This window comes from Cervus elaphus, chromosome 10, assembly GCF_910594005.1.
Source record: "Cervus elaphus chromosome 10, mCerEla1.1, whole genome shotgun sequence".
Taxonomy (NCBI): domain Eukaryota; kingdom Metazoa; phylum Chordata; class Mammalia; order Artiodactyla; family Cervidae; genus Cervus; species Cervus elaphus.
This window is the reverse complement of record NC_057824.1, coordinates 49,606,365-49,629,665: the sequence shown is the minus strand read 5'-3', so window position 1 is coordinate 49,629,665 and position 23,301 is coordinate 49,606,365. Positions and strand designations below refer to the sequence as shown.

Below are 23,301 nucleotides of genomic sequence, written 5' to 3'. Positions count from 1 at the left end.
GAGGGGGCAGTCAGGATGGTGAGGAGAAGCCGGAGCCGGAAGCTGCAAAAATTGACCGGGCTGTGCAGACGGGAGGAGGGGCTCAGGGTGAGGGGGGAGGGCGGCGAGGCAAGGTGGGGGGCAGCAAGATGGCAGCCAGAGGTCAGGGGAGGAGTTGGACAAGGAGTCAGGCAGACAGGGAGGGGTAACCCACAGACCCAGAGGAAAAAGATGGCAGGCTCGGACAGCACAGAGCTGGGAGTCAGAGCAATGGGCCCCCCAAAACAGCAGTTAATAAGTAAGAGACGGGAGAAAGAGGGGCATGCCCGTCATGTGCGCCCCCTTCTCCTTGGGCAGGTAAAGCGGAGCTGCCCTTCATGTGGCCCTTCAGAACCTGGCGGTGAAGAGAAGGGGAGAGGAAACCCTGTTTCTGTTCAACTGTTCCCCCCAGAGCTGGTGAGTCCTTGGGGGTGGGGGGTTGGTGCTAAGAATAAAGGAACCCCGGGGCAGGATGGCTGGGCGGGGTAGGGGGGTGCCCCCTGACCCCTGCTTTCCCTGTCCTGCCCGCCCCCCCCAGGTGGAGCACATCGTCTCATTCCTCCCAGTCAGAGATGTGGTCGCTCTCGGCCAGACCTGCCACTACTTCCACCAAGTCTGCGACGCTGAGGGCGTGTGGAGACGCATCTGTCACCGGCTCAGTCCTCGCCTTCGAGAGCAGGGTTCTGGAGTCCGACCCTGGAAGAGAGCTGCCATTCTGAACTGTACACCTTCCCCCCCAACCTCTAGTTCTCTCTGCCTCTGTCCTACCTTATCCTGGGGTCCCTCCTGCCCCATAAACTTGTTTGATGACCTTAGTATTCCCAGCCAACCTTCCAGGACCCCTTTCTCTGGAAGAAACTTGTTAGATTGAAACACACTCCAGCAAGGTCTTACTCCAAGTCTCTAGAGCTGCTCTCAGATGTCACCCAGAGTCCCTACTCCTTCTAGCATCCCTGCCAAGTTGCCCCCCACATTCAAACACTTCCACATTTTGCCTTGAAACATCCTCCTCTCCCAATACCTGGAGTTTTCCCTCCTCTAAACCAGGATTTCTCAACCTGGTCCCTAATAGAACTTGGGGACAAATAATTCTTTGAAGTCGGGTGAGGGGGCTATCCTCTGCATTTGTGGGATGTTTAGCAATTTCCCTCATCTCTACCCACTAAATACCAATAGCACCTCCCCCAGCTGTGACAGCCAATGTCTGCTGAGGGACAAAAATCACCCCCAGGTTGAGAAATATGCTCTAATCTCCAATCCAATAACTTCATCTCACACACCAGAGTGAAGGGAGATCCAGATAGCACATCCAGAGCTAGGGACAAGGGAGGGCTACCGGCTTTTCCCAGTCATTCCTTTTCACTCCTCTTTCTACTTTTCTATGAATTCTTGTAAGTCCTTTGATGTCTTCACCCTAATGCACGTTTGGACCAAAGAAGTGCTCACTTAGCAGCAAGTGTATGGCCCTGGGCTGAGGTCAGGCAGAGAATTTTAGTTCAGACATGGGGCATAATTTCAGGTATCTTCTGAGCATTGCACAGGCCCTTTGGAAGGGGTCGTTCCCCAGGCATGGGGATGGGGAGGAGCTAAACACCCATCCATTGAGAAACCTAGCTTGCCCAAGCTCTGATTCATCTCCCTTGTGCCTTCCTGAGCCTTTAAATTTCCTTCTGTCTGTCTTCTCCAGACACAAAGGGCCTGTATTTCCAGGCATTTGGGGGCCGCCGCCGCTGTCTCAGCAAGAGTGTAGCTCCCCAGCTAGCCCATGGCTACCGCCGCTTCCTGCCCACCAAGGACCACGTCTTCATTCTTGACTACGCGGGGACCCTCTTCTTCCTCAAAAATGCCCTCGTCTCCTCCACCCTTGGTCAGATCCAGTGGAAGCGGGCCTGCCGCTATGTTGTATTGTGTCGTGGAGCCAAGGACGTGAGTAATAGGACCCCGACAGCCGAGACCCCACCTTTCCTCTGGGAACCCAGGGCCACACCAATCTCGAGCTGGCATCCTCAGGACAGCGCCCTCCTATACCAGGAACCTGAAGCCAAGTCCGCATTTCCCAGCCCCACACCCAAGGACCTCATTGCCTACCCCCGGATCCAGCCGCCCCGGGCCTCATCCCACTGCAAGGTTCTAGATCCCGGACACCTTCGTCTTATTCCACTGTTGTCTTTTCCTATAGTTTGCCTCAGACCCGAGATGTGACACAGTGTACCGCAAATACCTCTATGTGTTGGCCACTCGGGAGCAGCCAGGAGTGGTGGGCACGACCAGCAGCCGGGCCTGCGACTGTGTCGAGGTCTATCTGCAGTCCAGCGGGCAGCGGGTCTTCAAGATGACCTTCCACCACTCCATGAGCTTCAAGCAGATTGTGCTGGTTGGTCAGGAGACGCAGCGGGCCCTGCTGCTCCTCACAGGTGAGGCTTAAAGCAACTGGTTTACATATTGTTTTCCTACAGTCTTCAGGACCCGTGGTAGGAGGTTGGGGGGAGAGGGGCACCTCGTCCTGGTGTCAAACCAAGTATCTCTGCTTTTATCTCTCTGCTAGTCTAGGATTCTGGGTAACGTGTCATAGGAATAAAGGGCCCTGCTGCAAAAAATGGTTTGGAAACCACTGTTCTAGTGAACGCCTGATTTCTTTTTATTTTTTTGGTACTCCGCATGGCATGCGGGGAGGCTTCCCTTGTAGTTAGTTGGTAAAGAATCTGCCTGCAATGCAGGAGACCTGGGTTCGATCCCTGGGTTGGGAAGATCCCCTGGAGAAAGAAATGGCAACCCACTCCAGTATCCTTGCCTGGAAAATCCCATGAACAGAGGAGCCTGGTGGGCTGCAGTCCATGGGGGTCACAAAGAGTCAGGCACGACTGAGCAACTAACACTTACTTACTTACGGCATGTGGGATCTTAGTTCCCCAATCAGGGAATGAACCTGGGGCCATGGCAGTGAAAACGCCGGGTCCTAACCACTGGACCACCAGGGAACTCCACTACTTTATTTATTTTTGGCCACACCCCATGCTTGTGGGATCTTAGTACCCCCAACTCAGGATTGAACCCACACCCCTTGCATTGGAAGGTGGAATCTTGACCACTGAACCACCAGGGAAGTCCCTGCACTGATTTTTAAAATTCTAATCATCCCAACCTCCACCAGGCACTGTACTTTATACCTGAGCTACCCCTGGCTTTTTTCTCAGTGTTCCCTAGATTTGACCACACTCCCAAGCCCCCAGACCTGAGACCTTCTGGACTTCTTTTTTTTTTTTGGCCATGCCTTGCAACTTGTGATGTTGAACCTGGGTACCCTGCAGTGGAATCACAGAGCCCTAACCACTGGACCACCAGGGAACGTTCCCCCCACCCCCCACTTCTGGACTTCTTAATGCTAGGCAGGGCCGTGAATCCCCAGACATCATTCTTCCCAACCAGGAATCAAATTAGATTCCACCAAATCCACCTGCTAGGTTTTCTCCCCACTTGTCCCTCACACTGAAGAACTCCCCTGGTTGATTTTCAGTGGTGAGGACTGGAGGCCAGGGAACTTGAAGTCACCCCCCCACCATCACCACTCCTTGCTTCTTCTCTACACTTTTCCCTCCAGCCCACTCTAGGGCAGTAAATGTTTTGTCTTGTTAGGGCTTAAGGAGTCTCTTGAGAAGTTAATGTGATTGGGAGTTCCCTGGTGGCCTAGTGGTTAGGATTCGGCACTTTGGGTGTGGCAGGTCCAGGTTGGATCCCTGGTCCAGGAACCATCCGGCATGCCGCATAGCATGGCATCAACAAATAAATAACATTTTTATTTAAAAAGAAGTTAATGTGGCTATTGGAGGGTCCCCTCCCCCACACAGTTGTCTGCCTCCCTGCCCCTTCCCCCAGAGGAAGGAAAGATCTACTCTTTGGTCGTGAATGAGACCCAGCTGGATCAACCACGCTCCTACACGGTTCAGCTGGCCCTGAGAAAGGTGTCCCGTTGCCTTCCTCACCTGCGTGTGGCCTGCATGGCTTCCAACCAGAGCAGTACTCTCTACATCACAGGTAAGAAAGACAACTATCTTCCTGCTTCTCCAGACCTTCCAGATACAGAGCCCTCCCTTATCCTTATTCCAGCTCAGCAGGGGATCCATAGGGCATCCTAGCCAAAACAGGTGTTTAAGTTCCCAGACATCATAGCTGGTGCATTTCTAGTGGGTGTGAGACTCCCCAGAACTTGCACTTTTCATCCCAGGTAGGGCCCGATCCCTGGGACATGGGTGCCCAAAGCTGCTGAGCTGAGGGCTCCCGACCCCCCAGACCAGGGGGGAGTGTATTTTGAGGTGCACACCCCAGGGGTGTATCGTGATCTCTTTGGGACCCTTCACGCCTTTGACCCTCTGGACCAGCAGATGCCGCTTGCACTCTCACTGCCTGCCAAGGTAGGATCCTCGGGAGGGCAGGGGCGGGGGGCGGGGCTTAGGGGCCTGCAAGGCACTGAAGGTCTGAACTATGAGCAGGAATCAAATGACTGATCAGGGACGGAAAGGGGGCCTGGGAGAGGGGTGACGTGGAAGGCACAACTGGAAGCGATCAGCTGGGTAGGGCAGGTCAGCAGCGGGGAGACTCTGGAACTCAGAGTTCCTCCAAAGACCACTGAACACTCACTTTTCCTTTCTGCCTTATGTCGTAGATTCTATTCTGTGCTCTTGGCTACAATCACCTTGGCCTGGTGGATGAATTTGGCCGAATCTTTATGCAGGGAAATAACAGATATGGGCAGCTGGGAACAGGGGACAAAATGGACAGAGGGGAACCCACACAGGTGAGGATGCTTCCCAGCTACTCATCCTGCCCCCACTTTCTCTAATTCCCTGACCCCTGGATCTTTCCATGCCTCTAATTTCCATAGAATCCACTTCTTTAAAAAATACTGTATTTTGTTTATTTGCCTGTGCTGGGTCTTAGTTGCAGCATGTGGGATCTTTTAATCGCAGCACGTGGGATCTAATTCCCTGACCAGGGATCAAACCCAGGCCCCCTGCATTGGGGAGCGCGGAGTCTTGGGCACTGGACCACCAGGGAAGTCCCAGAATCCACTCTCTAATCCCTAGGAAGTTAAGCCAACCAGTTTGTAATGCTTGTGCTACTGTTGCGTGTCTCAACCAGGTTGGCACCATGAGGTGAATTTTGTGTGGCTCGTGCTGTGAGGGCAGTAGTTTAGTGACATGAGGAGACCTGGGTGGGCTGAAGTAACTCGAGGAGCCAAGATGTGAGCATCTCAGTGGGTTAGAGAGGATTTGGGTGGGTACCGGGCAAGGCATCCTGTGTAACGGGGGTGGGGACACAGCTTGCGCATCCCTGGAAAGGTGGAAAGACTGGCCTGACTAGAGCAGAGTGTGTTTTAGAATTCAGTAGCTACAAGGTGGTATTAAGGTGGTATTGTGTTAGTCGCTCGGTCGTGTCTGACTTTTTGCGACCCTATAAACTGTAGCCTGCCAGGCTCTTCTGTCCATGGAATTCTCCAGGCAAGAATACTGCAGTAAGTAGCCATTCCCTTCTCCAGGGGATCTTCCTGACTCAGGGATCAAACCTGGGTCTCCTGCATTGCAGGCAGATTCTTTACCGTCTGAGTCACGAGGGAAGCCCTACAGAAGTGTTGCTTTGGGAAAGAGCAGTTTTGGGTTCTGGAGCAGGAGACCACCCCCTTGGATGATTGAGACTGGATCACCTGGCCGGAGGGCACAGCAAGAGGCCGCCCAGAGGCTGCTGAGGGACACTTGGACTTGAGACAAGGGGTTAGGGCTGGCACAGTGGAAGCAGGAACAGAGAGGAATGGAGATGTGAGGTGTTTTCAAAGAAAATGAACAGCCTCTGGAAAGTAATTACACATGAGGACAGCAGGGTAGGACATACTTGGCCCCGGCAATAGGCAGCATCACAAGTAAACACGTCATTTGGAGAGGGATGCTGGTTTTGGCGGAGAAAGTGAATTTAGCCTTTTTTTTTTTTTTTTTTGCCATGAGATTAAAACACTGAAATAGAAATGTATAGCTGGATTCCAAGTTGGAACAAAGTTGAAATGACAAAAGTAGAGATAAGGGGAGTAAAGCTGGGTGGTAGCCGCCATTGTTGGCAGAGGGACTGAAACTTCTCTCAGACACACCCTCAAATGCCACATCTCATGGGTATAGAAAGTTTCACCCAGGAGGCGGTGGTTAATAGTGACAGTGATGACGTAGGAATATACTCCCTGAGGTGGAAAGATGGTTGTGTCTTTTTTTTGGCAGGGGGTGCTGGACACATTATGCGGACTTCTCAGGTGCCTCAGTGGTAAAGAATCCGTCTGCAGTGCAGTTTCCATTCCTGGGTTGGGAAGATCCTCTGGAGGAGGAAATGGCAACCCACTCCAGTATTCTTGCCTGAAAAATCCCATGGACAGAGGAGCTGGTGGGCTACAGTCCATGGGGTCACAAATGTGTTGGACACAGCCGAGCATGCATGCACGGCATAGGTTATGCAGGCTCTGACCTGACCAGGGATTAGACCCATGCCCCCTGCAGTGGACGCACAGAATCTTAACCACTGGACTGCCAGGGAAGTCCCAGTTATGCCATGTGTGTGTGTGTGTGTGTGTGTGTGTACACACATGGATATATATGGCATATATATATATATCTATATATAACTGCATCAGGTCTTAGTTGCAAACTGCAGGATCTTTTGGTCTTCACTGCAGCATGGAGGATCTTTAGTTGCGGCACGTGGGATCTAGCTCCCTGACCAGGGATCCAACCTGGACCCCTGCATTGGGAGTGCGGAGTCTTAGCCACCGGACCACCAGGGAAGTTCCCATACTTTTAAGGGGGAAAAAAAATCAAGAAATGATTTACACAGCACAATCCCATTTTTGTTTAAAAATATACAGCTCGTGTGTGTATATTTATAGAGGCAACACTGAGGAAGAATGCCCAGCAAGAGGTTAATAGAAGGTGCTGGGGCTTCTTCCAGTGATTTTTAAGTGAATTTTTGCTTGACAATATTTTATAATTTTTCCTATAAACTTTCCTATAATGGCCATAAATTATATATCTACGTCATCACAGTTAAAGCGCTCACAGTCTCAGGAGCAAGTGTGCAGGAGAGGCCCTGGGATTTGCCTGCTGGGAGGTACAGTGCCTTAGGAGAGAAATCATAGCATAGTAGGGAGAGAAGTCAGATCACAGAAGGTTCAGGTGAGACTGGCTGTGGAAAGAACAAGAGGCCCACCTCAGACTGATTGTATAGCCAGTCTTGCTGCCTAAAAGACAGAGGTCAGAAGCAGCAGGAGTCGGGTGGAAGTGTTTTTCCAGAACAGCGTGGCCATTTTGAAAGGTAATGATATGACAGACTGAAAATGCTAGATGGAAGGAAGGAATCCGTGGAAGGCAGGTCCTTCCTGGAATGGCACGGGGACAGAGAGAGAGGCTCTTTTTTCCCCCTCAAGGCTGGAAGGCAGCATGAGAGACTGGCCAGGCGCAGGCCTGGGGTGAGACTAGGATGCAGACAGCAGGCCCTGGCCTTGGGCAGGAAGCCTGTTTTCCAGGGAGCCGAGAGGAGGAAGCAACAGCTGTGCTAGCGCTTCTGTGCTCAGACTGGGGCTTCGCGAGAACCGAGAACCAAGGAGGAGCCACGCTGCCTGCTGGGGGATGGAAGGGTGTTCTCGGGCCCATCTCCGCCCTCCCCTCATTTCCCCAGACTCTGCCCTGAGCTCTTCTGTCACCCTTCTTCAAGCTGCACCCCTAGTCCCTCGGCGTTCCCCACTTAGGGACCCCGTCCTGTGCCCTCAGGTACGTTATCTGCAGCGCCCCATCGCCCTGTGGTGTGGCCTCAACCACTCCTTGGTGCTGAGCCAGGGCTCGGACTTCAGCAAAGAGCTGCTGGGCTGTGGCTGCGGGGCCGGGGGCCGCCTCCCCGGCTGGCCTAAGGGCAGCGCCTCCTTCGTCAAGCTCCACATCAAGGTCAGAGCCCAGGCTCCGGTGAGAGGGCAGCTGGGGAGGGCCGGATTCATCGAGCCCAGGGGACTGGAGCTGGGGCTCCCATCGGGACCCAGGGACCCCACTTCCCAGCACTGCCCACTTCCCTTTCCTGCTGTGTACCATGGCTCCTGGCTCTCCCCCTGAGCTGATCCTGCTGGCCCTTTCTGATCTCACACAACCCTGGGGCTCAGCCAGCCAGCTCAGTTGCTGGCTCCGGGCTGGTCTGAGCGGGTGGAACACAACAGCTGGGGATCCCTGGGAACCCCGTCCTGGGGCCCCGGCTCAGCCACGCAGTCTCCTCTCCTCCAGGTCCCTTTGTGTGCCTGCTCTCTCTGCTCCACCAGAGAGTGCCTCTACATGCTGTCCAGCCATGACATTGAGCACCACCCAGCCTACCGGGACCTACCAGCCAGCAAGGCAGTGGGGACCCCTGAGCCCAGCCTGGGGGCTGGAGCACCCCAGGACCCTGGTGGGGTGGCCTGGGCCTGTGAGGAGTACCTCAGCCAGATCCACAACTGCCCCACACTGCAGGACCGCATGGAGAAGATGAAGGAGATCGTGGGCTGGATGCCCTTGATGGCCGCACAGAAGGATTTCTTTTGGGAGGCACTGGATATGCTGCAGAGGGCTGCTGGAGGGGCTGGCCAAGGCCCCCCACCCCCTGAAAGCTGACCCCCTCCTCTCCTAGTCTCACCCCCTGGAGGGAGAGTGTGGCCCTGGGTCAGGGGCTAAGGAGAGGTGGAGTGGTCGCAAGGAACACGGTGTGCACGCACGTGTGGGGAGGGGACGCAGGGGGGTGGGGCCTGCTAGACATGCCAGGGTGGGCAGGGAATGGTTTTGTAAGATGTTCATGGGGCTGCCCAGGAGGGGCCCCCAACCTGACTATCATGGATGAAAGATTTGATTGACAAATAGAATAAAAGGCTGAATCAAGGCCTGGTTTGGAACCCTGGGGCCTGGGAGGAACCTGGGGGTCAGGGTGGGGGTGCGGTGCAGGGCAGAAGCAGCTCAGGCTGTCAGTTCCTGCATCCATCAGCTTCTTCTCCCCTCCAGCCCCTACTTGGTTCTGCCACTTGGATCCTCCATCCACCAGACTGAGCAAGTTGCTTCCTTCTGACTCCATCCCTGTGCAGCCAGCCACCCCCCCAACCACTCCCCTCCTCCTGCTTTCCTTCCAGATCTGAGCTCACACGTTGTTCTTTCCCTTACTTCCTACTCCATCCTCCCCTTCCTCCATGGGGAAGACACTCCCTTTGCCCACGTACCATGCCTCCCGCCCCCCACCAACCCTAACCTCCAAGTATTTGGGAAAGAAGATGGGTAAGCAGCATTCTTTCTCTGTGGCCTGGTCTGGCCCCTGGAGGGAGAGGACAGTAAACATTTGAAGTGGAAAATAAGCTGGAGCCAGGGGGTGGTCAGGAAGTGAGTGATTAGAGGTTGGGAGTCCAGAGAAGGACTTCCTCTGGGTGCTGAGGAAGTGGGAATGGGGAGGTGCACGGGTGGTCTGGAGGGTCCGCAGGAAGGACCCCAGGCTGTGCTGGAAGGATGCTCAGGCTCTGGACAGAGCAGGGTTGCTGAAGACATTCCTGGACCGCCTGGATTATGCTGAGAGCCTGATGCTCACTCTGGCCTTCATTGCTCCACCCCTGCCCCACTAGGTCAGTATTTGTGTGTCCTGGACCTAGAGAGGCCCCTGGACTCACCACTGTCCCGGCTCTTCTCTCCCTGTCCCGCCTTCCCCACCGCCCGCCCCACTGGCCAGTCCCCACGCCCACACGCCCGAGGCTGCCTCATCTGGCACTGATTATCCGTGCTGCTGCCGCCGCCGCCGCCGCCGCTGCCACACTCAGCCGCTGCCTCTGTCTTGAAGACCCCAGCACTTCTCTCCACCCCCGCCCCTGGCCATGCTGCCTGCCGCCACAGCCTCCCTCTTGGGGCCCCTCCTCACTGCCTGGGCTCTGCTGCTGCCTTTCACCCATGGCCAGACCCCCAACTACACCAGGTAGGTTTCTTGGCACCTTCCAGATGGCTTGAGTGAGCTTCAAATCCCTAATTCCTGGGGGGGGGGGGGGGGGGGGGAGTGGTATGCCTGTAGATCTGGTGGCTTCTTTCACTAATACCCCCCTCCCCGCCACATCTCCCTACCCTTCTCTGGCCCCCAAGTCCTCCTTCCCTGCGGCCAGACTAGTGTTTCCTGTGGGCACCACTGCTCCCCATTCCTCCGCCCTCCGTCCTCTTCCCATCCATCTAGACATCTAGATCCTTGCCCCCCCCTTCCCCCCCTCCCCCCCGCTCCCCGCCCCATGGAACCTGAGAGCACCAAGACCTTGAACTTGCCTGGCGGCTGGACGTCTGGATTCCAGGAGGGAACTGGAGATGGTGGGGGGAAGAGGGGAGTGTGAGGGGGAGACCTGAGAGTCAGACACTCAAGCTCTTAGCTGGAAGCGGAGCAGGGCAAAGGTTGGGACCACGGGGCCCTGGCTGCAGCTTCTCCCTCATCCCCCACCCCCCGCATGGCCTCGTGTCTGTGTCCACATCTGGAAGTAGTTAGGCGGCTCCTGTCCCCACAGCCAGGCAGGGTGAGGGGGGTGGAGAATGAGAGGATTCCCGGAATTCCTGTTGGGGTGGGGGGTAGGGACTCTGAGGGGCTGGAGGGACAGCCAAGTGGCTGGCCCCACTTTCCCTGATCCTCTGCTGGAGTGTATCCCACCGAGGTCCTGTTTGGGCTGGCTGAGGCCACCTCGGATCCCTTGGGCCTTCCTCCCCCATCCCCCTGGCTCCCTGCCCATCCTCATCACCTCCTGGCCTCTCCAGCACTCCCCCACGCAGGGCTGACCTCTCTTCTGTTCCCCAGACCCGTGTTCCTGTGCGGAGGGGATGTGACTGGGGAGTCGGGTTACGTGGCAAGTGAGGGTTTCCCCAACCTCTACCCTCCCAATAAGGAGTGCATCTGGACAATAACGGTGAGAAGGCCCTTCTGGCCACTCTTCCCTCCTCCAAGTGTCTGAGGCCTGGGTCCAGGCAGCCAAAGGCCAGACTGCTAGGGGAATTCCTTCCCCGCCAAGTCCCACCATTTCTCCCTGGGGAAGTCCCAGCCCGCTCCCCTCTGGTCAGTGCCCACAATACCACGTGGCAAGTGACCTCACACCTTAATGCAGAGCCTGCTTGTCCATTCCCACCTTCATCTGCACCCCCTCTGGTCTCTCCACAGACCTCACTCCGGTCTTGGTGCAGTCATGCACCATCAGACTGGCCCTTTTAGGCCCAGTCTCTGTAGGAAACGCTTGGGGGAAAGAGAGGTGCCCTCTTCCTGGTGGTGTTTGGCCTGACTTTGGAGGACCCCGCCCCTGTCCCCACCGTCAGGTCCCTAAGAGCCAGACTGTGTCCCTCTCCTTCCGAGTCTTTGACCTGGAGCAGCACCCCAGCTGCCGGTACGATGCTCTGGAGATCTTTGCCGGGTCTGGAACCTCGGGCCAGCAGCTCGGACGCTTCTGCGGGACCTTCCGGCCCGCGCCCTTAGTCGCCTCCGGCAACCAGGTGACCCTGAGGATGAGATCGGACGAGGGCACGGGAGGACGAGGCTTCCTGCTCTGGTACAGCGGGCGGGCCACCTCCGGCACTGGTGAGACCTCCCTCACCTCCGCCGCCCCCTCTCCTGGCCCCGCCCCCGGCGCAGGCCCCACCCCAGCCTTAACCTCCACCCCAAGAGCCTGGGGCCCCCATGATCTCCCTTACCCTTCCTCCTCACTAACTGCCCCTTCAGTCCCTCCTCCCCGTCTTCTCTCCCCTCTCCCGCTCCCACCCACCCCCTCTTCCAGGGCCCCCCCCAGGCGCGAGGCGGAAATGGGTCACCGACCCGCGGGTGGAATGGGCGGCCTGGGGTTACTGGGACGGTGAGTAACGCCCGCCCCCGTCCGCAATCGGGCTCCCTCTGACGGGCGCGGGGGGCACCCCCGGGCTGGGGAACTAGGTTCCCCCTGACCCGGAGCCCCCTACACCCAGCCCGGGGGCTCCCGATTGCGGTCCCATCACCCCCTCCTGGCGGCAGAAGTCTCCTTAAAATCTTTAAGGCGGGACCTCCCCTGAGGGACCTCGGGGCTGTGCCCCAATTTGAGGGCACCCTCACAGCATGGGGACTCTTTCAGCCGTGATGGGGACTTTTCTGCCGGGCCGGGGAGATGGGATCTCCCAGGGGAAGAGGAGCGATAAGGCCTCGGGTCAGGGGGAGGGGCAAGAAGGGAGCGGATCCTGTCAGTTGCTTCCCCTCTTCCACCGCCCGCCTGGGCGCCCGGCGGTCCTAGACTTAGCCCTCGCGGTCCAAAACCTCTCTGAGCCCCGCTCGGCCGAGCCCCATCTCTGCTAACCTTCCCCCCTTCTTTCCTCTCCCTCCTCTCGCCCCCTCCTCCTGAGACCCAGACATCTGAGCTTTCTGCACGGTCTCCTCCAGCTGACCGAGGGTCTCCACCGCCCCCCACCCCCACTCCTCTCTCCCCTCACCAGAGCACCAATTTTGCGGGGGGCGGCTGGAGAAGGCCCAGGGAACCCTGACCACGCCCAACTGGCCCGAGTCCGATTACCCCCCTGGCATCAGCTGTTCCTGGCACATCATCGCGCCCCCGGACCAGGTACTGACCCCCTGCCCCGGTTGCCCTCGGGGACCCGGGCTGCGCCCTCCAGCATGCAGACTGCAAAGATTTACTGAACATCGACAATGTCCCCAGCACTGAGCTGGCCATGGTGGGGAGCACAAACAGACCCAGACCTGCTCGCACCCAAACAAAAAATGTAAAATCACAACTGTGAGGAGCCTTACGAGAGCGAGGTACCCGATGCCGATATATAAACGGATTTGTGTGTGTGTGTGTGTGTGTGTGTATGTGGTGGTGACGCTGGAGGTAGAGTCTGGGTCTTTTCCTTGAGAATGAGCCAGGGCTTGGCCTTGCGGACTGCGGTGACGGAGGGTCCCCGGTGAATGTGTGTGTTCCTCCGAGCCGCGGTGTGAATGCATTAAGAGGTGGGCTCCAAGGCCCGCGGGCGATGAGACAGGAGGCCCCGGCGAGCGTCCCGGAGGCGGCGGTGGGGTGGAGGAGGTGAGAACTCCGCACCCTTCCGCCACCCGGAGTTCCCCTGCGCAGCCTCCGCCTCTGCCCCGCCGCCAGGTGATCTCACTGACCTTCGGCAAGTTTGACCTGGAGCCCGACTCCTACTGCCGCTACGACTCGGTCAGCGTGTTCAACGGACCCGTGAGCGACGACGCCAAGCGGCTGGGGAAGTTCTGTGGCGACACAGTCCCGGGGTGAGGGGGCGCCACCTGGGTGGGCGACGGCGTCGGGGCGTCTCTGCAGCCCCAGGTGCGGGAGCTTGGGGTTCCCGGCGGCCGGCGGGAGGGGCGGGGCTTAGCTGAAGCCGCGGGCGGCCTACGTGTCGGCCCCAAACGGGGTGGGCGGGGCAGGTAGCGGCCCCGGCCGAGGCTTGGCTCCAGGCCTGCGGTCTGCGGATCACGAGGCCAGTGGAGCTTGCGAAATCGAGAAGCTGATGCAGCCAGCTGAGGGGCAGAGGTCAAAAGGCCGCTGGGAGCAGGATGCGCTGCCCGCCTGACGCCTCCCCTGATGCCCCGCCGCCCGCAGTTCCATCACCTCCGAAGGGAACGAGCTCCTCGTCCAGTTCGTCTCGGACCTCAGCGTCACGGCCGACGGCTTCTCGGCCACCTACAGGACCCAGCCTCGGGGCGCCACCGAAGGAGGCCCAGGGGAGGTCGGCCCGGGCCCCAAGCCCGGAGCCGGGCCCAAAGTCAAGCCCGAAGTCCCACCTGAAGAGAAACCCAAAGCCGCGCCTAAGGCAGAAGCAACTCCGGTGGGCCCGGGTGAGTCTGGAAAGGGAGAGACAGCGACGCAGGCCTCAGGGAGCTGTATCAGACAGAGCTCCTTCCTGCGCCCATTCATTCATACAGCACCCACGAGCGCTGCCTCTGTGCTAAGGCCGGGCACTGGGTGCTGGGACCCAAAGCTGGATAGAGCTCTGAACAAGTTCAAAGCAATGAGGCTTTTGTGGGGAAAGTGGTCCTTCCTCCCTGCTGGGTAGGTTGCCCTCCACTAAGGGTGCGCCCTCCCCCACCAGATGCACCCAGTGTCACCTGCCCAAAGCAGTGCCGGAGGACAGGCACCTTGCAAAGCCACTTCTGTAACAGCGACCTGGGTAAGAAGCCCATCCCCAAGCTCTGCCCTTCCAGCTCCTATAACCTCCCCTCCTGTCTCCAAAGCTCTCCCCAAACTTCTGGTTCCAGCCCTGCCCTGGCCTCCTGTCTCACCTCTCCCGGCTCTCTCCCACAGTGGTGACAGGAATGATTAAGTCCATGGTGCGGGGCCCAGGGGAGGGCCTCACAGCAACTGTCAATGTCACTGGTGTTTACAAAGCCGGAGGCCTGGACCTGCCCGCTCCACCCACTGACACCCTCCTGAAGTTTTATGTGCCGTGCAAGCAGTGCCCGCCCATGAAGAAAGGTAATGGAGACGTGGGGAAGCGTAGAGGGAGACTGAGCCTCATGAAAACGATGGAGGTGGCAGACCTGAGGGACTGGGATGAGGCCGTATTTCTATAAGCTCTCAGTTACACAAATCCTCAATCCCTTCCTCCCCTTCCCTAGGAATCAGTTACTTGCTGATGGGCCAGGTGGACAAGAACAGAGGTCCCATCCTTCCTCCAGAGAGCTTCGTGGTTCTCCACCGGCCTACCCAGCACCAGATCCTCACCAACCTCGGCAGGAAGTGCCCCTCCAAGCCTGTTTAGCCTGCTGGGTCTCAGGCCTAAGCCCAGGCCAACCTCCCCACCCGGAACCTAGGGACCCCTTTCTTATTCAAATAAATGTTTCTTGATTGAGGAAGGGGTCACATTTCCATTTCTATGGTTTTGGTGCTCCTCTTGGGGGATTTGTTTTCATTCCTTCTTTCAACTCAAGGGTTACTACACAGAAGAATGTAAGTTGAATCTTGTCACCCCTTTGCTCAAAATTCTCCCGTATTCTCCACACACACACAAAGTGGCAACTATTAATATGCAGAGGTGATGGATATGTAAATTAGCTTGACTGTGGCAATCTTTTCACAATGTATACATATATCAAAATGTCCAGTTGTACATCTTAAATATATACAATTTTTATATGTCAAAGATATCTCAATAAAGCTGTTTTTAAAAAACAAATTAAGGGAATTCCCTGGCGGTCCAGTGGTTAAGACTCTGCACTTTTACTGCCGAGGGCCCAAGTTCAATCCCTGGTCAGGGAATTAAGATCCTGTAAGCCACGTGGCACAGTCAAAAAAAAGAAAATGACTCTCCCATGGTTTCCCATTAGTCTCAGCATAGAATCTGAAGTCCTACTATGGGCTCTGAGGCTCTAGGTGATCTGTGTCCTCTCTCTCACCTCATCTCATCTCTATTATCTCCCTTTCAGCCTCTTCCATCACACTGGCTCGTTGGCCATTTCTAGTACACATTTGCTTCCAGGCTTTGCTTTTGCTGTTCCCTCGATCTGGAATTCTCCTCCACAGACATTTCCTGGTCCACTTCCTAACTTCAATCAGATCTCAGATCAGAAGCTCATCATAGTCACTCACTCATTTGCTCATTCCAAATGTCAGGCACTGTTTCAGGTGCCAAAAATACAAGAAAACAAAGTCCCAGCTCTTGTGAAGAAGGGAGCACATTCTACCCGAACAGAGATAAACTAACGAGGTCAAGTAGCTATAAGACTGCTATGAATGAAGAACACAAAAGCATGATTAAGAGGACAGGCAAAGGGAGATTCTCTATTTGATAGGGTGCAGAGAAGACTTTCAGGTAAGATTAACTTTGTTTTGCTCCACTGCTAACCAAGTGTGTGGCCTGGGGCCTTCACCTTGTCGAGGCTGTTTCCTCGTCTGAGAGTGGAGTTGACATTTCGTGGGATGATGTGAGCAGCAGGACTGAACCATAATTCCCTCTGCAAATATGAGAGATTTCAACGATGAGCTCCGTGCAGGAAGGAATCAAGAGAAGTGCTGTGGGCAGAGATCCGAGTCCAAGGGGGAGCAACATTCAACTAGCACTGTAGAAAACGGCTTTTGTTGCTGCGGAAGCTCCTAGAAGAGCCTGGGATTGAAGAGGGGAAAAAAAGAGGGCTCCCTCGTGGGATGTGATGCTAGTGATTTGGACAGCCTCAAGAGTGGGGAGGAAGGAACAAAGGCCGACTCCCATCTTGGCCCGGGTCCCTCCCGCTAGCCCTCCGCTCCACTTATTCCAGGGTTAGCGTTCAGGCTCGAGACGCTCGTCAAGTGCTACGTCACTGTGATCAAGCCAATCACCGCTTTAGGCTCACCAATCGGCGAATAGTCATAGCTGAGTCGAGGCCGCCCTGGCCAATGATAAAGACCGTACGGCGGAAGTGCAGAAGCGATCTCCCGGAAAGATGGCAGCCCTGGTCCGGCCACAGGTTGATTGGCAGGTGCTGTGACCAGAGGTGAGCTTCCGAGCGCGAGCCGCCGTTGGGGGCGGAAGCCCGACGAAGCGCGGCCCCGAGGTCAGGAAGTGATCGGAGGCCCAGATACAGGAGAGCAAGAGGCGGAAAGAGCAGCTCCGGAAGAGGCCGCGGCGACCGGCGGAATCGGGCCTCGGAGGCAGGGGGCGGGTGCCCCGGGACGCCCGGAAGGGGCGGGGCTTATGGAGATTAGGAACTAAGACGGAAGACTAGGGCCGGGGCTGGGAGCCGCGAGGGGCCGGGTTTCCCGGGTAGGCGTGACCCTCGAGGTAGGGCTTGGGGGCGGGGCTTAAGGGGACCCAGGGCGCTGCTGGGGGAGAAGAAGGGTTTGGGAGACCTGGGCCTGGTCTGCTGGGGGGCCTTATCTAGTGGGGTTCTGAGGCGGCGGCGGCGGAACCAGCCCACGCCCTGCCTTACGATCTTATCCCGTTCCCTTCGCCCCTCTCACCCCTCAGCTTTATACTCCAGGCCCCGTCCCTTGAGCTCTGCCCTCGGATGTTCCACCGCCCAGAGCTTGCATGCGCCGTGGGGCGCCCCAGGACCAGGAGCTGGTGGGTCCGGGGGCTCCTGGGCGGGGGTCCCGGGGCGCCCCTCCTCCCTCGGGATCTGTTGTCCCGGTCCTGGTCTTTCCCCCGGATCTAGTATTCAGGGCGGACCAACGGAGCGGACCCCGGCAGCTACTGACCCTCTATAACCCCACGGGAGCAGTGCTTCGCTTCCGAGGTGAAGGGGATGGGCGCCTCGTGCTCGGGATGTGGGGACTAGCGGCAATATGCTGGGGAGCTGGGTGGGCTGGAGGAGTCAGATCAGTACAGTTGACTGTCCGGCCTTGGCAGAATGGAAGGGTCAAGTCCAGTCCGAGGGTAGAAGGCTGGGGGGACTCCATGGGCGGGGTTTGTGCAGGATTCTCTGAGGCAGTAGTCGATCGATCTTTCTGTGCCTTTTCCCCCAGTGCTGTGCACAGCCCCTGCCAAATACACAGTGTTTGACGCGGAAGGATATGTGAAGGCTCAGTCCTGCATTGACATGTGAGTTGAGCGGATGGGGAGGCTGATGAAAGCCAGTGGTCGCGGCCAGCTTTCTCTGATTTACCCTGCTGTGACTTAGGTCTCAGAGCTGGTGCTCTTCAGCCTTTTTTCCCCCACCCTCTGTCTGCATCCTTAAGAGGGAGTTTCCTGGGAGGGTGGGGCCTGGATTCACTTGGATCACTGCCCCTCAATGGGCCTCTCTCCTTTCTCCGGACCAGTGTGATTCGCCACGTGGCCCCCAATCCCAGGCACTATAATGTCCAGGATCGCTTCCGCATTGAGCTCTCTGAGGAGGGAACAGAGGGCCGAGTGGTGGGGCGCAAGGACATCACCTCGGTTCTAAGGGCCCCAGCGTACCCCCTTGAGCTTCAGGGACAGTCTGACCCAACGCCCCACGCAGAGCCTCATTCCTGGACAGCACCATCCGCGGCCCAGCCCTTCCCAGAGAGTGAGTTTGGGGATGGGAATTCTTGAGTTCTGTAGGGGGAGGGGACCTAGCATGACCTTAGAGGTGAGTTAATTTGGAGTAGAAGAGGTTTTTTGTTGTTATCGGTGTTCTGGGTTTTTGTGGGTTTTTTGGTGCCCCTTCTGGGCTTGCAGAATCTTAATTCCCGAACAGGGATCAAACACAGGGTCCTGAAAGTGAGAGCGCAGAGTCCTAACAGTGGACCACCTGGGAATTCCCTTCTGATTCAGCCTTTTGCTTTTTTTTTTTTTTAGCCTTTTGCTTTTTAATAGAAACATTTCTAGGAGTTAAGATTTTATATCAGGTTAGGGAAAAAGCAGACTTCGCAGTTTCCTTGGTTTCTGGCCTCCACCTAGAGAGAAAAACTCTTCGTTTATCTCTAACTCCAGTACTTCCCATCCTGTGTCAACTCAGTTCAGTTCAATAAGAAACGCGGGTTGAGCAATTATGTACCACATTGTATTTTATGGGAGACAGAGGTCCCTGCCTGACACACAGGTACACGGGAGCCAGTAATCAAGGCAGAGTTGAAGAGCGAAAAAGGATGAGGGACCAGAGGGGAGAGGGTTTCTTGCGCAGTGGGGACAGGGGCTCCAGGGAGAAGAGGACACTTCCAGTGTCCAACGAAAAGTGGGTACACCTTCCACCTTCAGCCTCCTCCCTGGACTGAACAGGAGTGGAGGCTGGAACTCCTGACGGGCCTTGTTCCCCAGACCCTCACCCGCAACTGGCCACCAGCTCCTTCCTCCTCTTCTTGCTGATGGGCACAATCTCTGTGGCCTTCCTGCTGCTCCCGCTCCAGGATGAACTTGGCAGCCAGCTGCCCCAAATGTTTCACGTCTCCCTGGGACAAAAGTTGGTGGCAGCCTACGTCTTAGGTGAGCCCAGTGGATCCAGGCCCAGCAAGAGGAGAATGGGGGCTGGAAAGAGGGTATACAGAGCCGGCAGGCTCCACACACAACCTTGCTCTTTCTTTCTCCCCTCCCCAGGGCTCCTCACCATGGTGTTCCTCCGGACCTGAGCTCTGTTCCACCTCCACGCCGCTTCCCTGGGCCAGGACATGGATGTGGATGTGGACGTGAGACAGCCACTGTGATGTTCATAACCTCGTCTCAACTCCTGCTTCCTTCTTCCTCCCCATCTCCCTCCAGACCTAGGGATTTGTTATCTTTTTCCAAGTTGAATCAAATAAATTTGTAAAACTGAACTGAGAAATAGGTAAGAAACACGCCCCTTTCTTCCCATGTCATTTCTCCAGTTCCTCCTACTCCCACCTAGAGGCCCATTGAGGAGTTAGAAGACCTAGGTCGAGGCCTGGTGCTGCGCCAAAAAAACCATGTGATCTTGAGCAAGTCATTTAATTTTTCAGAGTTTCAGTTTATGCCTCTAAAATGAGGAAATTGAGATAGTTGATTCTTAAGATTCCTTTTAACGCTGTCTTAAGGAGAGGATCATGTTGCTAAGCCAGCATGTTGTTCATTCACTGTTGTGTCTGACTCTTTGCAACCCCATGGATGGCAGGACACCAGGCTTCCCTGTCCTTCACCATCTCCCAAAGTTTGCTCAAACTTATGTCTGTTCTGTTGATGATGCCATCCAGCCATCTCATTCTCTGTCACTCCCTTCCCTTCCTGCCCTCAATCTTTCCCAGCATCAGGGACTTTTCCAATGCCAAAGCTGAAAAGAAACAAACACAAATACCACCTATTCCCACCTGCTGTAGAACTCAGGTCCCACCATCTTAAGCCATCAGAGCCTCTTGCCAGGGTTGCCAGGAGGCTTCCCTTCCCCAGAATCCTCTTCTGTCTTTTTGTCTTGTTACTCTGCTTTTATTTTGTCTCTTCTTTGACCTCAGCCCCTGCAGCTAAGAAACACCAAGGTCCCTGGCAAGATGGGGGGAAGTGGCACTGCCTGACATAAACTTCAGCCTAACCAGGCGGGAAAAGTGAAGGCAATGGAAAAAAAAGCTGCTTGAAAGGCAGGCTTCCAGCCCTCCTTCAGATGCAAGGCAAGAGGGGAGGGGGGAAGAAGGACAGCCAGTGACACTGGCAGATAGATCCTTGACTGGGAACAAAAATCAGCAAGATAACATGCAGACAGACTCGGTCTGCTATGCTGCTGGAAGGTTATCAGTTGCTCCAGCTTTGCTTTGGGGGCCTTGGGAGCTACCCCACTGCCCTGGGAGGGCCTTGTCCTTCCCACACACAGAGCAGGGTTCAGTGACATGTGAGTCTGATTCTGTGCAGAGGGTGGCAGCCTGTGTCCAGGATGTGAGCAGGGCTCTCCCCACAGCCCAGCAAACCCTTCAAACCACTCACACTGGCCTGGCTGTGCCCAGGACCCCCAAAAGGCATTTGAGGTATCACACTTGAATGATCTTGCTGGTATCTGCTGAGAAAAGGCCTTGCTGCCAGTGAGATCCGGTGGGAGGGGCTTGGAACACATTTTTTTAAAAAGCAGATTACTTAGAAAACAATGCTGAGTTGGCAGCAAATTGGAGTGGGTGGGTATTAGTTTCCAGTGTCTGTTGTAACAGTTTATCACAAGCTAGTGGCTTAAAACAACACAAATTAATTCTCTTATGGTTCTGGGGGTGTGAACTCCAAGATGAATCTTCTGGGGATAAAATCAAGATGTCCCCAGAGGTGGTTCCTTCTGGAGGCAGCTGAGAGGATGTTTCCTTGGCTTTTCTAGCTTATAGAGGCCATCTGCATTCCTGGGATGGTGACCCCTTCCTCCATCTTTAAAGCCAAGAGACAAAATTCTAACAAATGATCATTGTTTTAAGTCACTTTAAAAAAGAAGCCAGGAGTATAGCATCTCCAAGTCTCTGATTCTGACCCTCTGCTTCCGTTGTCACATTTCCTTTATCTCTGATCTTCCTGCCTCCTTTAATAAGAACCCTAGTGATGGGCTTCCCTGGTGGCTCAGTGGTAAAGAATCCACCTGCCAACGCAGGAGACACCGGTTCAATCCCTGGTCCAGGAAGATCCCACATGCTGCGGAGCAACTGAGCCAGTGCACCACAACTACTGAAGCCCTCGCACCTCGAGCCGGAGCCTTTCAAGAGAAGCCACTACAACGAGAAGTCTGGGCACCGCAACTAGAGAGTAGTCCCCACTCACCATAACTAGGCAAAAGCCCTCACAGCAATGAAGACCCAACATAGCCAAAAAAGTAAATAAAATTAAAAAAAAAAAAGAAGCTTTGTGATTAAGTCCACAGTCCCACCTCTAGCATATCACTCTAGACTTGGTGGCTTAAAAACCAGCAATTAGTTTTTTTCACAGTTCTGGAGGCTGGCATCTGAGATCAAGGTGTCGGCAGGTTTGGTTTTTCCTGATGCCTCTCTCCTTGGCATGCAGATGTCCCCCTCCTCCCTGGGTCCTCACATGGCCTTTCCCCTCAGTGCACACGCATCTCAGGTCTCTCCTTGCATCTGGTTTCCTCTTCTTTCAAGGACATCAGTCAGATTGGATTAGGCCCATTCTGATGACCTCGTTTTAACTTAATCACTTCTTTCAAGGCCCTCAAAAACATTCTGAGGCACTAGATTAGGGTTTCAACATATGAATTTGCACTCTCCATCTCAAAATCCTCACTTAATCACACCTGCAAAGTCCTTTTTGTCATGTAAGGTGATGTTCATTTACAGATTCCGAGCATTAGGATGTGGACCTTTTCATCCAGGCCTTTATTCTGTATACCAACAGGAGCAAATGGACAAGGCGGAGAGGGCTGAGAGACAACTTTGGGAAATTTGTTCCGGAGAGTATGTCAGGGAAGCAAGGAATCAAGGAAGCTTCTGACCCCTGGTCTAGGCTCCTGAGAGTCCACAAAGTCAGACTCAGGGGCTAAGGAGGGCGCAGTTTCATCCCAGAACCCAGGGGCATCCTGAGTCATAAATGAAGAAGCGTTTACTTCCCAGCCTGTGAGAAGCAGCCTAGGACCTCTCACACCATCCCGGGAACAAGAGAGGATGAGGAGCCTGAGAGACAGGCCCTAGGATTTACGTAGCTGCCGGGAAATGAGAACGAGGCCCGCAGCCTCCCGAGCCCATGATTAAAGCTAAAATGGTGCCGGCAGCACCTGGAATTTCCTCCCCTCCTGCAGCTTCCACCTCACTGTTCAACGAGGGGCCACAGGGGACCCTGGAGGGGAGAGAGGTCCCAGGCTGGGCCACCCTAGGCTGTGTAGCCATGGCAGTCTCACAAGGCTGTGCTCCAAAGGGGCCACCGTGCTTGGCAGTTAGTGCTCTGCAGTCTCTATCTTGAAATTTTTAATGCTTTTATCTCTGAACTTAAGTTTTGGAAGTGCAGTCCGATGAGGCAACGGAGCCTATGCTGGGGGTCCTGCCACCCCCGATGGAGTCTCACCTGTCCCCACCCAATCACAGTTGTCACCCTCCACTCCCAGCAGGGACTGGATGCCAGCACAGGTCTGGGTTTGGCTCTGGTTAGGCACGTGGGCTGTCTGTAGCAAGTTGCGGGGCAGAACTCTGCGTGCCTGTGGGGATCTGCCCAGAGTATCTTCTTGTCTGAGTGATCTGGACATTAAATAACAAATGAAGAACCACTATGACAGACTGAGAGGCTGTGGAAGGAAGAAAAAAGCTTTGCTTTTGCTTTTCAAACAAGAATCTCCACACTTTCTTTTCTTCTTTTTTCCCCACACTTTCATTTTGTACCAGCCCTTGTAAATTATGTAACCATCCCTGGTTCCAGGATAGGGTACAGGGCCAGTCTCCTAACTGGTGGTGGTCTTGGGTTCAGTTCAGTTCAGTCGCTCCGTCGTGTCCAACTCTTTGGGACCCCATGAACCACAGCACACCAGGCCTCCCTGTCCATCACCAACTCCCAGAGTTTACTCAAACTCATGTCCTTTGAGTTGGTGATGCCATCCAACCATCTCATCCTCTGTCATCCCCTTCTCCTCCTGCCCTCAATCTTTCCCAGCATCAGGGTCTTTTCAAATGAGTCAGCTCTTTGCATCAGGTGGCCAAAGTACTGGAGTTTCAGCTTCAACATCAGTCCTTCCAATGAACACCCAGGACTGATCTCCTTTAGGATGAACTGGTTGGATCTCCTTGCAGTCCAAGGGACTCTCGAGTCTTCCCCAACACCACAGTTCCAAAGCATCGATTCTTCGGTGTTCAGTTTTCTTTATAGTCCAACTCTCACGTCCATACATGACTAATGGAAAAATCATAGCCTTGACTAGATGGACCTTTGTTGGCAAAGTAATGTCTCTGCTTTTTAATATGCTATCTAGGTTGGCATAACTTTCCTTCCA

At 55.3% G+C, this 23,301-nt stretch overlaps 3 protein-coding genes and 1 non-coding gene across 9 annotated transcripts; all 4 read left to right on the top strand.

Moving 5' to 3' along the window:
• FBXO24 (F-box protein 24) lies at positions 1 to 8,748 on the top strand. The gene is made up of 10 exons (XM_043915149.1): positions 1 to 87; positions 337 to 435; positions 557 to 740; positions 1,706 to 1,944; positions 2,198 to 2,432; positions 3,892 to 4,050; positions 4,306 to 4,427; positions 4,679 to 4,810; positions 7,815 to 7,985; positions 8,313 to 8,748. Exons 1-10 carry the CDS (start codon positions 16 to 18, stop codon positions 8,673 to 8,675), a joined length of 1,776 nt encoding a protein of 591 aa, XP_043771084.1. The 5' UTR covers positions 1 to 15; the 3' UTR covers positions 8,676 to 8,748.
• Positions 8,749 to 9,490: 742 nt separating this feature from the next.
• On the top strand, positions 9,491 to 14,879 carry PCOLCE (procollagen C-endopeptidase enhancer). Of its 2 annotated transcripts, XM_043915139.1 has the most exons (10): positions 9,491 to 10,005; positions 10,858 to 10,966; positions 11,367 to 11,625; positions 11,822 to 11,896; positions 12,504 to 12,628; positions 13,163 to 13,299; positions 13,631 to 13,866; positions 14,121 to 14,198; positions 14,333 to 14,503; positions 14,647 to 14,879. In XM_043915139.1, exons 1-10 carry the CDS (start codon positions 9,908 to 9,910, stop codon positions 14,787 to 14,789), a joined length of 1,431 nt encoding a protein of 476 aa, XP_043771074.1. In that variant the 5' UTR covers positions 9,491 to 9,907; the 3' UTR covers positions 14,790 to 14,879. The 2 variants fall into 2 exon arrangements, with proteins under 2 accessions (XP_043771074.1, XP_043771075.1); XM_043915140.1 differs by lacking the exon at positions 11,822 to 11,896 and having other exon boundaries at positions 9,500 to 10,005.
• Positions 14,880 to 15,213: 334 nt separating this feature from the next.
• Positions 15,214 to 15,286, top strand: TRNAK-UUU. Its single transcript has one exon. It is a non-coding gene; the product is annotated as a tRNA-Lys (tRNA).
• A 687-nt stretch (positions 15,287 to 15,973) lies between these two features.
• On the top strand, positions 15,974 to 19,224 carry MOSPD3 (motile sperm domain containing 3). 5 transcript variants are annotated; one of them, XM_043915144.1, is made up of 6 exons: positions 15,974 to 16,497; positions 16,971 to 17,238; positions 17,468 to 17,543; positions 17,762 to 17,991; positions 18,684 to 18,887; positions 18,999 to 19,224. In XM_043915144.1, exons 2-6 carry the CDS (start codon positions 17,034 to 17,036, stop codon positions 19,028 to 19,030), a joined length of 747 nt encoding a protein of 248 aa, XP_043771079.1. In that variant the 5' UTR covers positions 15,974 to 16,497; positions 16,971 to 17,033; the 3' UTR covers positions 19,031 to 19,224. The 5 variants fall into 5 exon arrangements, with proteins under 5 accessions (XP_043771079.1, XP_043771082.1, XP_043771080.1 ...); XM_043915147.1 differs by lacking the exon at positions 15,974 to 16,497 and adding an exon at positions 16,587 to 16,654; XM_043915145.1 differs by lacking the exon at positions 15,974 to 16,497 and adding an exon at positions 16,663 to 16,784.
• The last annotated feature ends 4,077 nt before the right edge of the window (positions 19,225 to 23,301 follow it).